Below are 14,846 nucleotides of genomic sequence, written 5' to 3' on the forward strand. Positions count from 1 at the left end.
TAGGATAGAGCCAGAATCAGGAGGAGAAAAAAAAAAATCAAAGTGTTAGCTGGGTGAGGGTAAGTGATGTATTCTCTTTCTCACTCGGTTGAGTTTCTGTGCTGAAACTTGTTGTTCCTGACTTCCTGCGGGTCGTCTGGTAAAGAGATGGGGAAGTGAGTTTAAGTCTGTCTTTCTCAGTCGCTTTTATGCAAGGACACCACCGGAAGGCTAATTTGAAGCCAGAACGAAACCTGTCAATGTAAGAAAAGAAATTAAATGTTGAAATGATCTTTTTAATTGCACAGAGAAAGAACAAATGCATGACTTGGTTCCATCTCTGAGTCAGCATGGGAAATAAAAGCTTTCTATTTAAATTAAAGGAGGTACTTGCAGAGCTAAATGTCTAAATGCATGGAGGGAAGAGCAATAGGAGTTTATGATCAGATTTCCTTGCATTTTAAGTAAATATATAAGATTGGTTAAATGGCAGGATGTTTGATGTGCTCAGTAGATGGTGCTCACCATGCTGATAACAGCATTCAGCCTCAGAGGCGGAGCATCTGAGGAAAACGCTTGTATTTACCTGCTGGAAACTTCTAAAAAAAATGAATAATTAAATGAGGAAGCTGTCTGCTCTCTGAGAGAGGAGGAGGATGTGTTTGGGTGTTCCATGTTATATGTGAAATGGGCTGAATGGGCTGGGAAGCTGCCTTATTTCGCAGCCTTAGGGGCAGGATGCTGTTTGAAGCGCTCTCAAGGAGCGATCGTCCCAGCATCACTCTGGAGTTAGGCGTTTTGCTGGTGGGGTTCCAGTGGAAGAGCACTGGAGGTCTTGGAGGAGGTGTGCTGGTATCTCTCCCACGCTCCCTCGGTGTCCCCCTGCACCAGCGTCCCGAGAGCAGCCCGTTCTCAGCACAGAGCAAGAGAGACATCTCTTGGCACCACAAGGTTGTGCTCGTGGTGGGGTGCCCGGATGGGAGTCTCGGCAGGTTGCCTGTGGGCTTCTCCCACCCTTCCCGTTGGGATGAGCCCTGTGTAGAAGGGCTCCTCCGTGGCACAGGAGGAGTGGGTGGTTAGGGCAGCCTGGCATTAGGTCAGCAGATGCATTGCAGGGATTACAGAGTCCTTCCTCCTTCCTTGGAAATCATTGACTCATTATGGTTGGAAGAGACCTTCAAGATAACTCCAACCTAGCACTGCCGAGATACGGCTAGAGACCTTATCACTCCCTACAACTACCTGAAAGGTGGGGCTTGGTCTCTTCTCCCAAGTAACAAGCAATAAGACAAAAGAAAACAACCTCAAGTTGCACCAGGGCAGGTTTAGGATGGATAGCAGGAAAAAATTTCTTCACTGAAGGATTGTCAAGCATTGGAACAGGCTGCCCAGGGAAGTGATTGAATCGCCATCCCTGGAGGTATTTAAAAGACTGGTAGAAGTTCCACTTCTGTGTGTGGAAGCTGGTGCAGATGTGGCTGCACTGATCATACACCTGCTGCCTGCGCTTTATTCACAGGCAGGAATTCTTAAGAGTGGAGTTGAAATCTCACTTGCACGGTGTGGCTAATCTCACGTTATTAGCAGAGTGTAAATTAACTTGTCTCCCTGGCCTATGGACTGTAGTTGAAAATCACAGTTGTTCTCACCTCCAGAGATTTGTGCTTTTTCGGGTTGAGATTTTCATTTTCTCCGCGGACACACGTGCACACACCACTCACCTTTGGTTGAGGCAGCAGTATATGATGGGGTTGTACATCGTCGAACTCATGGCCAGGAGAAAGATAGCGAGGTAAACCTGCTGAATGTACTTCTGCTGGTAGATGTCTTCCTTGAAGCTCCCCAGGATGAAGTATATGTGGTAGGGCAGCCAGCAGACAGCAAAAATGATCACAACTACCACCATGGTCTTCACAAACTAGAAACACAAAACCAGTGTGTTATTCCTGGGCCTGGAACGTGCAGATTCACCGGACACCAGGCTTTACTCTCTAAGGACTGCTGGGGGCTGGCCCGCTGCCCACCGCCGTGTGCCTTTCTTCCCTGCAGGCTGGCTGGTGCATGTAAATCACTGCTTTTTTTCATATTTGCTGGAAAGATGTGCATATTTCCCTTTACATCCAGCCCAAATATTTTGTCAACCTTTCATGCCCAGTCCCCCAAGATTTAGTATCAAATGCTAGGTCTGTTTTGGAATTGGAGCCAGCAGGGCTGATGCGCTGAGGGTGATTATTTTTAAGTTTCACTTCTGACCTTTTTTTTGGCATTTAGTTGGTGTTCGTAGCGGACTCTGTTAAGGTGGTTGCCTGGAACCGCGCTGCTCCACAGAGTAATTCCTATAATGCTGTACGCAACAAACATCACCATTAAAGGCAGTAAATAAATCAACACGATCACTGCAATGTGATACCTGAAAAAGAAGAACAAGCACGTTTTTAGTCAGTATGGGGCTCTTTCAGAAATTGTCTTCTGGATGTGTGATCTGACTCCCATTAACTTCAAGCCCAAAGTGTAAAGAAGCAGAAATTTTGCCTACAGACATCGTTACAGGGGCTTCTGTAAACAGCAAAAGCTCCTATCTCTTGTATTGTGATGGTTGGACTAGATTGACTGCTCTTTCAAGATGGAGTAATATCATTTATCTTTTATCAGAGGGTTACAGTCCATGGCCACCTGCCCTGAACTTTGCTATCCTGCTGCAGTCAGGAAAGAGAGACGCCTGAGCCTTGTGGCTATAAAAATAGAACCTTAAAATTACAGATACGGAAAAGGAATATTTCAAAAACTGCAGAGTAACTCGATGAATACGGTTGTACCAACAGGTTAGCTCAGCAACCACGAAAAGAAACGTGGATCAGGGATGGCAGATTGAGAAGCTGGCTGCACAGATTTGGCAGGGAAGATGCTGCAGGTAGCAAGGAAGGAATATTGCCTGCTCAGAGCAAGCAGAAAGTGAGTGGCAGTTGTTGCTGGATTTGTCTTGCTGGCTGTTTTTATGTGCAGTACTAGGGTGCACAATTATATATCACCCACAGGCTACTTGCTTACTGAAAGGCCTGGCATCTCCTTTGGCTGTATTTTAGCTTGGCCCTTCCTAGCTTTCCCCCACAGGCTTCTGCTGGTTCCTTCAGGCTGGGGTTTGATTATTTTAAGCAACCACCATTTATGGGGAGGGAACAACCTGCTCACTCGGTTAGAGCAGCTGTCAAATGAACGTAAACAGTGTAAAAACTCGGATTAAGCAGGAGGGCTCTGGCAATGACCACAAAAGGCTGGGTGTGACTGGTCTTTCTCAGCATGACAAGGCTCTGGAGTCACTCGCCGTGTTAGCGAGCGGGGTCAAAATAAGTGGTGGGGCTCTTGGTTGTGTTTGCTCCTTGGGGTGGTGGCAAATATCAGAGCAGTTGGCTGTGTACAGAAAAATATTGTGTTTGTGGAAGGTGGCAAGTTTTCTCCCTGCCTGTTTTCCACCCTTGCCAAATCTTGGAGTGGTACCTCTTTTGAAGGTCTAATACCATGTGTTGGAGCACAGCAAAGACCTTTTAGAGTCATCATCCTGGAAGGAGGAGGAGAGGGTGGGAGTCTAAGGTTGAGCACGTGGCAAAAAGAAACTTCTAATCTTATGGTTTGGCTATTTTGCTGAGAAGTTAACCTGTCACCAGAAAAAAAAAATAATCCTCTGTGGTTATGGTTCTTTATTTTGGTTAAACTTCTACAAATTTAGTCCCTTCATATCCAGGATTTCTCAGGCACTGGCAGTCACAGTAGTGCATTGTTCGAGGGTTTTTTGACTTGTTTCTAAGATAATTACACACGCTTTTCCTGCAGAAAAGGATTTTCCTTTGTTTTGAAGTCTAGAAATCTTGAATGCTGGTTTTACTCAACTACAAATGCTTTGGAGGACCTACAGTCAACAGAGAATCCTGGTTCTCCATTTCTTTTTTTTTTTTTTTGCTTTGGGTTTCTTAGTATATATTTCCCTCAATATTTGGACTAGCACATGGATGACTGCATGTAGCTTTTTCTCCCTGGTCTGTATTGCAGGCATTTTTCCCAGCAGATCCATCACTCAAGATGATTTCTGGGGAGCGCTGCTTCCAACTTGCTTTCTAGGAGAGCTACTGAAACCTGCAAACCTGAGGCTGTTCAGGGAGAACGAGCTGGTGCGTGAAGTGATTTATTGTGTTTGGGAGCTGCTGCTCTTCAGCTGGGGGATCCCAGAAAAAAACCTGCCCTGTTACTTGCTGCGTTCAGGACTGACCTTTCCAGCCTGCAGAGATTTCATTGACGGGCTGGGAAACTCTTGTTTCAATCCTTCCCAAACTGTGGACAGGGCAGCAATAAACTTCACACTTTTTCATCTGAATGAGACAGTCATCAGTGACTTATAAATGATTATCTACTACCCCTCCTTCTCAATGGACAGGAGGCTGGCACCTTGTGTTCCCCAGCATGTAGCATGAGGTACCAGCCCAGGAGCACCAGGAGGAACATCACCCAATGTGATGTGAGCCTGATTTTACTCTGTTGCTCCTCTGCCACTCTGGAGAGTGAGGACAACTGACCACCAGTGGCTGAATATGCTGCAGCTCAGCCAAACTTACGTGAAGCTCCTTGGAACTTGGCACATATTAGTGTGAAAACCAGCTAGTTTGGTAATAACTAACCACAGGAGGCATCCAGCTGTCTGACCAAGAAGGGGAAAATGTCCCCGGTGCACGTAGCTGGGCAAAAGTGTTCACAGCAAAGAATGGATGTGGGGAGCTTAGCACTTGGTTATGGTTTGAAAAATTGTTCCTGTTTTGTTAATCAATTTCTTCCTTTCATTTAGTTCTTCTATTACTTCTTCATATAAACATGTTTTGCTTGATAAATTTCTCAAACTGCTCTGTGTATCACGTGCTTTGAAGAGTGATTAATCACAGCAGATCCCCTAAATGCAGGGGATGGCTTGTTTCATCCGTCTGAACAATCTTGTTTTAAAGCAGGAGGAAATTGCCGTGAGAGTTGGGAGTTTTTGGGAGCGCAGATGTGTGCCCAGAGAAGTGTCTATAAAACCTTAGGATGTTTGAAACATGCTCCTCTTTTTTTTCTCTTTTCTTTTTTTTTCTTTTTTTTTTCCTCCCCCCACAAAGAGCAGCATATTTTTTAGCTAATTAGTGTGGCTTCTCAGCATTAAAGAAACTTAGTTCCTTCCTGCCTGATGAAGGGAGGAAATTCAAAATCTTTGGAACCAGGATTTATTGTTTGTTTAAAGACTTCATCCTGATTTCATCCTGGAATCCAAGCCCTGTGTCTAGGGTTTCTAGACCTTATACCAGCTTTTCAAAGCAGGGGAGGATGGTGCATCACCCTTCTTTACCCTCAACCATGATCACCTGGCAGCTTTATCCACAGCTGGTTTAAATTGAGCTTAGATGGGCTGCCTCAGAGCTGTTCTCCACCACCCTCTCTCCCAGTACTGTCCATAGCTAACCATTTGGAGATGAAATTAATTTCATAGTTAACTTTTGCATGAATTGGGAGGTGGTTTTTTTGTTTCTCTTACGTGAGCTGGTGCTTGGATCCGACGTCATCCGGCCAGACGACGATGCATTTTGTTGTTCCGTTGTCCATCGTGATCTCGGCGTAGAAGCACTGCGGGAAGGCCAGCCCGAAGGCCACCAGCCAGATGACCCCTATGATGACTCTGGTGCTTCCAGCAGAGAGCCTGGGCTTGAAGGGGTGAATTATCGCCACGTACCTGCAAGAAAAAGAGGTAATGCTTTCATGGTTGCATTGGTAAACTATACAACAAAAATAGCAGGTGTAAAAACTCACTAGGATGGTATACTATGGTTTATTTATAGAGACATTTTGATAGGTTTCAGGCTATAAATCATTAGAAGGAGCTAAGTCCTTTCTGAAGAGAATAATTTCAAGTCTTAGGGCAGAATATATTAAACCCATTCGTGTGGATGGATGCTGAGAGAGTTGGGGTTGTTCAGCCTGGAGAAGGCTCTGGGAGATGTTATAGCAGCCTTATAGTGTCTGAAGGCAGCCTAGAAGAAAACGGGAGAGAGACTTTTTAGAAGGGCATGTAGTCATATGATGAGGGGTGATGGCTTCAAACTGGAAGAGGGTAGACTTGGATTAAATATCAGGAAGAAATTTTTCACTGTGAGGGTGGTGAGACACTGGCACAGATTGCCCAGGGAAGTTGTGGCTGCCCCATCCCTGGAGGGGTTCAAGGCCAGGCTGGATGGGGCTTGGAGCAACCTGGTGTGGTGGGAGGTGTCCCTGCCCAGGGCAGGGGGTTGGAACTAGATGCTCTTTAAGGTCCCTTCCAACTCTAACCATTCTGAGTCTGGTGTGAAGAGGAAGCAGTCATCTTTGCCCTCTGCATATGGTCTTTGCAAGTATTCCCCTTACTTTGAATTTTTCTTTTTTTTCCCTCTTTTTAAAAAGAGAGTCATTTTTAAGTGCTTACATGTCTGCTCTGAAATTTCATGCTGTGAGCTCTTTGTGATAGTGTTATGCACTACTTAACACCGTGCCCTTTTCTCTTTCCTCTACCAAAAAAAAAACCCTAAACACCCTGTCTGCCCCCTTGTTATGTCAATCTCCTCTGATGCCCCGTATTATCACAAGAGCAGACTGCTGGGCTTGAGTGTCTTTTACCCTAAATTTTTCCCCACTGATTTTGAGCCGTGACAAACTCATGTGCCACCCAGCTCTGCCTGGAAATGCTCGAGCCCTTGTGCTTGTGGTGGAAGGGGAAGGCTGACCCTTTCGTCCCACACCTGCTCAGAGCCCTCACGGCACATCTGACTATTAAATTACTCGCAAGCCCTGGGTGCTCTCTGGTTTTAAGTTCCCCGTGTAGAAACGCATGGTATCGTAATGAGTACATAATCAATTATGCATTTCTCGTCATGCTTTCCGTACTGTCACAGTTGTTCCGAAGGCAAAAAAATAGAGTGGAAAATGCTGATTGCCTCCTGGTTTTCGTAGCAAAAATCTGACAAACTCTGTGCTGTCTCTTGGCCAGGCTGTTGGGAGGGAGCTCTGCCCGGCTGCTGCTGCAGGACAGAGAGCGGGCGGCTGTGGGGACAGCCAGCACAGTAACCTAAGCCAGACCTTATTTAGCTATAAAATTTTCATGTCACCTTGCTTTTCTTTTGCTCGCTGTAGGCAGTAACGTACGATGCTCAGATCTGGTCAGGGAGGAATCAAGTGGTGAATATTCTCCTCAATATTTGCCCCTGGAAATGCCCAAACTGGCTGCGCTGCCGACAGCATCCTGTGTTGCGGGTACCGAAGGGATTACAGGGCAGCTGGGGGGAGGCTTTCCTGGTCACCCAGTGGTGAACCATGCTTTTTAGGCAGGCTCCAGCAAGTTGGGAGATTTTACCCAGTCTGCTGAGATCTCTTGCTGTGTGCCCTCTCTCTGTGTCCTGGTCCCTCTGACGTTCTCAGGATGCTGGGACCCCGCTCCTGACACCCTTCCTCTGATTCTTGTTCCACACAGACAAAACAAGCTGAATTTTGGACACTCCTGCACACTTTCTGTAGAAGCCCTAGGAGGCTTTTGCTAACTGGAGTGTGAAACTTGAGCAGATATACTGAATTTTCTGCCTGGAGCACTGCAGCAAGCCCACAGTGGAATCAGCTCCTCTGGTACACGGGGCACCTTGGCATGGGGAACAGAGTGGTCCTAAACCCAACAGTGAGCGAGATGGCCAGGGCAGAGAAAAAAATGACTTATAGAGCTGTCGCTTCTTAGCCTCCTTCCTTACAATAAACCACTTCAAAAGACATTGTTTTATCAAAGCTAAACATCGGAGCCCAAGTGGACACAAGTTCTCATAACAATAAATGGAAGCCGCGGGTTTCCAGGAGACGGTGTCAGGATCTATTTTAAGGTTAAGCAAAGAATAGCTAAATATGGTTTGCAGCGAGATGCCAACGTTTCTTTCTGATCCGTGCCACGTGACTGAAGAGATTTTGGCTGTACAGGTAGTTTCACCAGAAGTTCCCAAAGAACAGGATTAGGGACGCCTGAGGACAGGCTGAAATCGATTTATTTTTAAAACTGTAATATCCTTTGGCAGAGCACGTGTATAAAACAGCGGTTACCAACAGCCCTTGACTCGAAGCTGAGAACAGCAAAAGAATATTCCGAGTCTAAAACTGAGCTCCTGCTGCTTCTAAACAGGGATTTGCTTTCACCCGGACAACTGCAGGCTGATAAACACATCGCTCCTTCCTCTGCTCATCACCCATCCTTCCAGCCACCACGGGGACCGCTGGGGCAACCTGGGCTGTGTCCCCAGCTCGAGGTGCAGGTTTCAGCGGGCGTTCCATCCACAAGCCTCCCTTCTCCTGCCAGTTTGTCTATCTGGTTTGATTTGCCCTGTTGGCTTGCTCCCTGGGGTGAAGGGAGCTGGGAGCCAGGGGTGGGCGTTATCCCAAGTGACTCACGGAGCCAGGCTTTTTTGGATGGCTCCCGAGGGAGGCTGGGAGGGCCCTTGGTGGGTACAAGCACTTGATAAGGAATGGAGGAAACCTAAATGAAGTGGTAAAGTCAACAGGAGGGCTCGATAAAGAAGCGTCAGGTATTTCTGGATGGCTGCCTGGGGGAAGACCTTCACCACTGGGGCAGGGACATGGGATGGAAAAGATACAGTGGTCCCCTGGTGCCAGGTGGAGCGTGGAAGGAAGGGAGGGAAGATGGGAAGAAGGAGTAGAGAGAGCACAGAAGGGAGCTCGACCCTCCTCTGCTTCTTTTACGTGCCATTGCCTTTAAGAGAAGAAATTCCCATGGACTTTTGGCCACTTTCTAGTAAAAAGAAAAACACCGTCACGCTACTTAACAATGAGCTGTAAACACATTTAGGCTCCACAAATTTAAGCTCGAGTGAAAGAGACTTGGCAGATGGAAGAGAGTATTATGAAAATGCCAAATTACCTCACAAGTCAAACAAAATCACTGTAATTACTTTCCTCCCTCTTGGAATAAGTCATTCTTGCGGACTATTGGGGCAGGCTCTGCCATTTCTGATCCAATTCCCGTTTTTTTTTTTTTTCTGGAGGCTGGCTGGGCTCACAAGCAGGATTGAGGAGGCTGATACTTTTCAGCATCCTGCAGTATATTCTTATCACTCCAGCTCTGTCCCAACGAGAGGTCCTTCTCGTGTTTTTTTTTTTTTTTAAAAAAAAAAAGTTTGCAGGATGTCTGGGAAACAATTTATGATCAGTAACACCGTTTTTTTTTTTTTTTTTCAAAAAAAAAAAAAGTTTGCAGGATGTCTGGGAAACAATTTATGATCAGTAGCACCAGAATAATAAAATACCAGCCACTTCCACTCGTTACACGTTTGAGTGCGACTCAGCCCAGAGATAAGACAGAGGAGCCCTCCTTTCATGCCTTTCTTTAGCATCTAACCCCATAGTCTATTTGCCTGGCACTCCTCCCGCTCTGCTGATAAGGCACCTGACATGGTTGGGGGGGAACGGGACAATTGCATAAAGTATTGCAATAACTTTTTATAACTTAACAGTGAATTTTTCCGACCTTCTCTTCTCCATCGGCCCCTTACCTCTCTGCAGCCACGGCTGTCATGGAGTAAATGCTCACAAACATTGCGGTGATGGGGAACCAGTTCTGAAACCTGCAGAATTCCTCGCCAAAATACCAGACGTTGTGGCTGGCGTAAATAAAATTGAAGATGGTATTGAAGGCAGACATCAGCAAATCTGACAGGGCCAAATTGACGATAAAGTAATTAGTAGCAGTCCTCATCCTCCTGTGGGCGAGAATAATCCAGATGATGGTGGCGTTGCCGACGATGGATGTGATAACGATGAAGGAATAGGTGATAGCCCACAAAGCAATTTGCCATCCTGGCTGGGTAAACTGGGTTACTGCCGTCCAGTTGCCACTGTCCTCGAGGGAGTCAGCCTGTGAAAGGTTGCTAGCATTCAAAACAGAAAATGCGCTCATGGTTTTTTTTTTTTCCTCGGCTAAGCGTAAAATAAAATCTTCTGGCATCTGCTCATTTTCTTGCAGTAGATGCTGGTGCGATGAATCCCCCTGCGTATGACTAAGAGCCATTAAAAACACATCGGGATGAGATGTCTCATGTCCTCGCGTCCTGTTTTCCAAGTGATGCAATGCAGTTCCAGGAGACGAGCGGTACTGAGGGCCTCCTCCTTGCCTAGCATTTTAACCTATGCCCAAAGAGCAAAAACTGAAGAACAACTCTCCCCCTTGAATTTCTTTCTCCTGTAAGAAGAAAAAAAAAAAGGAAGGGAAAAAAAAAAAGGTGTGGGGGAGATGTTTTCCAAGTCAGTGACAGGTAATGTCTTCCTTTAGATTATTTTTAGGGGCAAGAAAATATAAATGGAAGTATCGAGCCAGAAAACACTTCAATCCAAGTGGAAATGCTTCTTTTTCAGGGCAGTGATTTTTCCGAGGCAGCAGGTACCTGAATCCTCTGCGTGGGACTAAGGACTTGGTTTTCCTTGCCTGTGTAACTGTTAAGCGCGAGGCAGGAGCTGTGCTGGGATGAATTCTCTACAGGGTTTAAGGGGACTTGGAAAGGAGGTGGAGTCTCTTGCAGGCAAAAACTAAACAGCCAATTTGACATCAAACGAAACCTGGCAAAGTGGGACTTGAAACATTTTTTTTTTTTTTTTTTTTCCCCCCCCTTCCCTGTGTGTTTTGAAATAATCTCCAAAAGGGACATGCTGCTACACCAGGATTTACAGGTTTAAATGCAAGGGTAGCTTCTTTGTCACGTTTATCAATCCCTCAATCCTGGTGTTTCCAGGACCCTCCCTGGATTCCTGCAAGCTCTTATAGGAAAAAAGAAGTGGAATATATTCAGTGCAATTTTAGCAAGGTGGTCTTGCTCTCTGCAACTATTCGGAGGCTTATCAAGCATTTTTAATACAGTTTACTTAGCGGTGACTGCCCAATGTAATACATCTCAACCAGCCATATTTAGTAGATTTGGTGTGATTTAATTTATTTAAATTACAGCAGCGAGTCCTGTTGGTGCTTGAAGGGTCGCGGATGAGTATTTCCAGGAGAGAAGGCCAGACCTGAGCTGGGACTTCTAATAAGGCTTCAGTGGGAAGCTGGCGTCCAGAGTGTCTATCTGGAGCTCCAGAAATCCTTCTCCTGCTGCTCTCTAGGACGGAAACATCCAGAGGAGCCTCAGCTTCCACGCTCCACAATGCTGAGGGGTTGGACGAGGGACATCCCCTGCTTCGGACTGCCACATCCCCTTCCCAGTGTGTGTTCAAGAAACTCACTGGTCTCTACGCATGCAGGGACAGTATCTGGTCCTCGTAGGAAAGGAGAGCCCCTCTCTCCCCTCTCTGCTTGGAGCACAGTGCTCTTCCTCACCCTCAGCTTGGCGGTAAGTGACAGAAACATAAGCAACACGTTGAGGCTGAGATTTCAAAGAGTACTTGGCGCTGGCTTACGCCTGCTCTGCTGGAAGCTAAAAGTGTTTCAAGGTATTAAAACCTGTTTTCAGATATTAAAAGCTGTTTTCAGGATTCCGAAAGCTCCTGATGAGCAACATAAAGGAAAAACTCCCCCTGTGTATGGGGTGCTAGGATGGCAGTGGTTTTCCAGCTCCCACAGTTCCTGGAGCTGCAGGTTTGCCAGGCTCCTCTGTAACAGGGCACTGTTTATCGGTTCAAGATCCTTTCCACCAGCTCTTTCCTTGCTTCATTAATTTCTGGTGGCAGCCTTCAGTTAACCCATCACTGCAACTCTGTAAAGCAGGTCTTCTCTGATGAGGTATGACCCAAGGGTTGTTTTTTAGAAATGAATACTTTTAGCACTACATGTAGCATTTCCTTCTCACAATGGACTTCCCTGCAGGTGATCTCACTCACCGCCTTGCACAGAAACTGCAAAAATAGGCTTCTGCATATCTTCTCGTGGGCATCGCAAAAGCTGTTCCAGGTGCTTCTTGAAATTCTTCCACTGACACCTCACTAAACAGCTTATGAACCTTCCACTTTCTGTGTGCCATCCATGCTGTGCTTTTCATGATTTGCAATGATATTGTTCTTCATGTTTATTTTCTTTGGCTTGCTTAAATCTCTTCGAATTCCCAGGAGAATATGAGCAAAAACCTCCGTAAGTTTAGCTGAGAGGGCAGCTAAAGCACTTCCATCGGTTTTTTGTTATAGAAAACAAAATGGAAGCAAGCCCTTGGAAAAAAGGCGTGCGCTTTTTTGTGTTTTATTGGTGAACCCCAAAACCTCGCTCAGATGGTTTGGAGATGGTCAGGGTGCCAGCGCTTCCTAGGAACCTTCTTCTGAACCATCTGCCCCAGTCCCTGCTCTGCTCCTCGGGCGATAATTGGAGAGCTGCCACCCTTTGGTCAACATTTCCTCATACGAGTCAGCAGGGACCTGCTTTCCTTTATACACACCCCCCCTTTTACTCGTTTGCTGATGATGTTATCGTCCCTGGAGCCCGGCCAGATGCAGCCTGTGCCATCAGCCTTTTGACTTGCAAACTGGAGCCATTTTTTAACAAAGGTAGGCTCCAAATTCCTTGGGAAAGTTGCACTTGCCCGGTCCTGTGGGCAAAACCCCCCTGGCCAATGATTCTGGAGTTCCACCAGGGAGAGGGACTATCTGAGAGCAGGGCTGGGCGGGTTTCGCTGTTGTTTTTATTACAGGATTGTTCGAGGTCAAACGTTGCTGAGTCACCCATCCCAGGCCTGGGCAAAGGGTGAGAGATGCAAACAAAAGATGCAGGTCTGGAAGGGTGAATAAAGTGCATTTTGTCTTTTGGAAAAAAAAGAAAAACCAATGCAAGGTAAGACTGGCAGCAGAGGCTTTGATTGAATTGTATGTTGGACTCGGCTCTGGGAGGAAAGGACCTTCGTCCAGGGAACAGCTCTGAGAATTGGATGTGAGGACCGTGAGCATCTACCTTGGGTGGGGAAAGGTGCAGCCTGGCTGCAGCTTTATCAGCCTGGCATGGGATGGAAGAAAGCAGCAGAAATGCTGCTGGGAGCTTTGAAAAGCTTAGGGTCTTCCAACACTCCTGTGGTGCAGGACTCGCTGTGAGTTCTCTTCCCTTTTCTGCAGATCTCCTAAAGCCCTGGGTCAAATGCTCTGCAGACCCTGGTGTTTGAAGGCCATCCAGGGGATCCACCATGCCCTGTACACACTTGCAACAGCCCTGGTAGCCCTGAAGGTGGGCGAGAAAACGTGGAAGTTACCGATCCCTAACGTGAACAATCCCACCCCTGGTTGAGCCATCGGATGGCCTCGGGAGCAGATGCTGCTCTGCCTCAAAGCTGGCAGAGATGCCGAGCTCTCGGTTGGAAAACTGCAGCTCTGTGTTGTGTTGGGCTGAGGTGGAAGGAGCACGTCCTAGAAGGACACTCAGCACTGCAGGCAATTCATAACGTCTTACTTTAAACCACCTTTTGCTGCTAAACCATCCTAATTGGGTCCAGAAATCTGACTGTTTCATTGTCTAGACAAAGCCTAGGATTCAGACAAAGAAAAGCATTATCCGATTAGTTCCATGTGGGTTTTGTAACAGGAACCTGTTTTGATGGATTGGCTCAGTTCAGGTGAAAACAGGAAAATGGACACTCCTTTTAAATGGCTTCCTCATCCAGCTGGTCGTGCCCTGAAATTTTATTTGCAGAAACCAGAGCATGAGTGACAAGGCAAGGTATTAGGAGAGTTAAACCAAAACTACTTAGTTAAATACACAAACAAGGAAAACGTGTAAGTGACAGGAATGTGGCTGGATGTAAATGATGCCCATGAGATGTGAAGAATGTGAGGTGGACTCCAATTCCCAGAGCTTACACGAGATGTGATACGATTTCCAGCCTGCACAGCACTGGTAAGTGTCAGGGGTATTTGCAAATTTGTCTGAAAACCGAAGTCGTTGATATTTTAGGAGCTGAATGCTCTAGGACGTTGCATTATGTATCATTGTCAGAGATGTAAGAGGTGATGAGCTGTTCTGTCGCTGGCAGGGACCCAGGCTGGATTACTTGTTTCCCAGAAGCAGAGTTGAGCGCTGCATGCAAAAGCAATGACCCATTTTACAATAGAATTATCCAGGAATTTTTTTTTTTTTTTTTTTTTTTTTAGGTTATACAAAGGAGGTTTTGGTAGCAACTACAGGTTTATTGAACATACCTAACAAAATGACCGACCGCTTATGTGGTTTTAGATGTGCAGCTCGGAGGTTTTCCACAGCCTCTTTGCTTGATAACTTCAGACTGAACGCTGCCCCACTTCATCTCCTCTGATACCAGACGCTGATTTTCCATGCTGTCTGCCTCTGCTCTGGGCCAGGATGCAACAATCAGCTCTGTGACTGTTGTCTGCTGCTTTGAATGAGACTTTTTTTTTTTTTTTTTTTTTTCCCCCCAGAGGAAAATAGTCCTTTGTGGGGAGAGGAGTGTGGCACCGCCGGCTTTGAAAGGGCTTATTTCATCTCGCAGGCATGAATGGCGTTTGCAGTTCATGGTCGCTGGGTGAGACCCAACACTGACCCACTGTCACGGCAGCAGGAGGTGGATAAACGCGGCGTGGGCAGAGAACGCAGCCGCAGCAGCGTGCTCATTAACTCCCATTAACTCTTGCACTTACGCCGCCTTATTTACAGGAGGGGACTTTTTTTTTTTTTGCAGGTGTAATTGCCTGGGTGTTGTAATGAAAGGTAAATGCTCTGGTATTGCTTAATTGTGCAATAGAGTGTAGGAATTCTGCTTTGCGATGGCTGCGTGTGCTTAACCGAAAAAACCCATGGCTCAAGGAGCAGCTTTGCATTCATGTGTTTTTGCCCACCATGCCGTCTCAGAAGTTGCAGAGACCTG

The 14,846-nt window shown here is 46.4% G+C and overlaps 1 protein-coding gene across 1 annotated transcript; it reads right to left on the bottom strand.

Moving 5' to 3' along the window:
• TACR2 (tachykinin receptor 2) lies at nucleotides 1–10,503 on the bottom strand. The gene is made up of 5 exons (XM_014940405.1): nucleotides 9,561–10,503; nucleotides 5,528–5,722; nucleotides 2,233–2,389; nucleotides 1,701–1,897; nucleotides 1–233 (listed from the first exon to the last, which is right to left on the bottom strand). Exons 1-5 carry the CDS (start codon nucleotides 10,073–10,075, stop codon nucleotides 38–40), a joined length of 1,260 nt encoding a protein of 419 aa, XP_014795891.1. The 5' UTR covers nucleotides 10,076–10,503; the 3' UTR covers nucleotides 1–37.
• Between the last annotated feature and the right edge of the window lie 4,343 nt (nucleotides 10,504–14,846).

This window comes from Calidris pugnax, unplaced genomic scaffold (assembly GCF_001431845.1).
Source record: "Calidris pugnax isolate Ruff unplaced genomic scaffold, ASM143184v1 scaffold39, whole genome shotgun sequence".
NCBI classification, from domain to species: domain Eukaryota; kingdom Metazoa; phylum Chordata; class Aves; order Charadriiformes; family Scolopacidae; genus Calidris; species Calidris pugnax.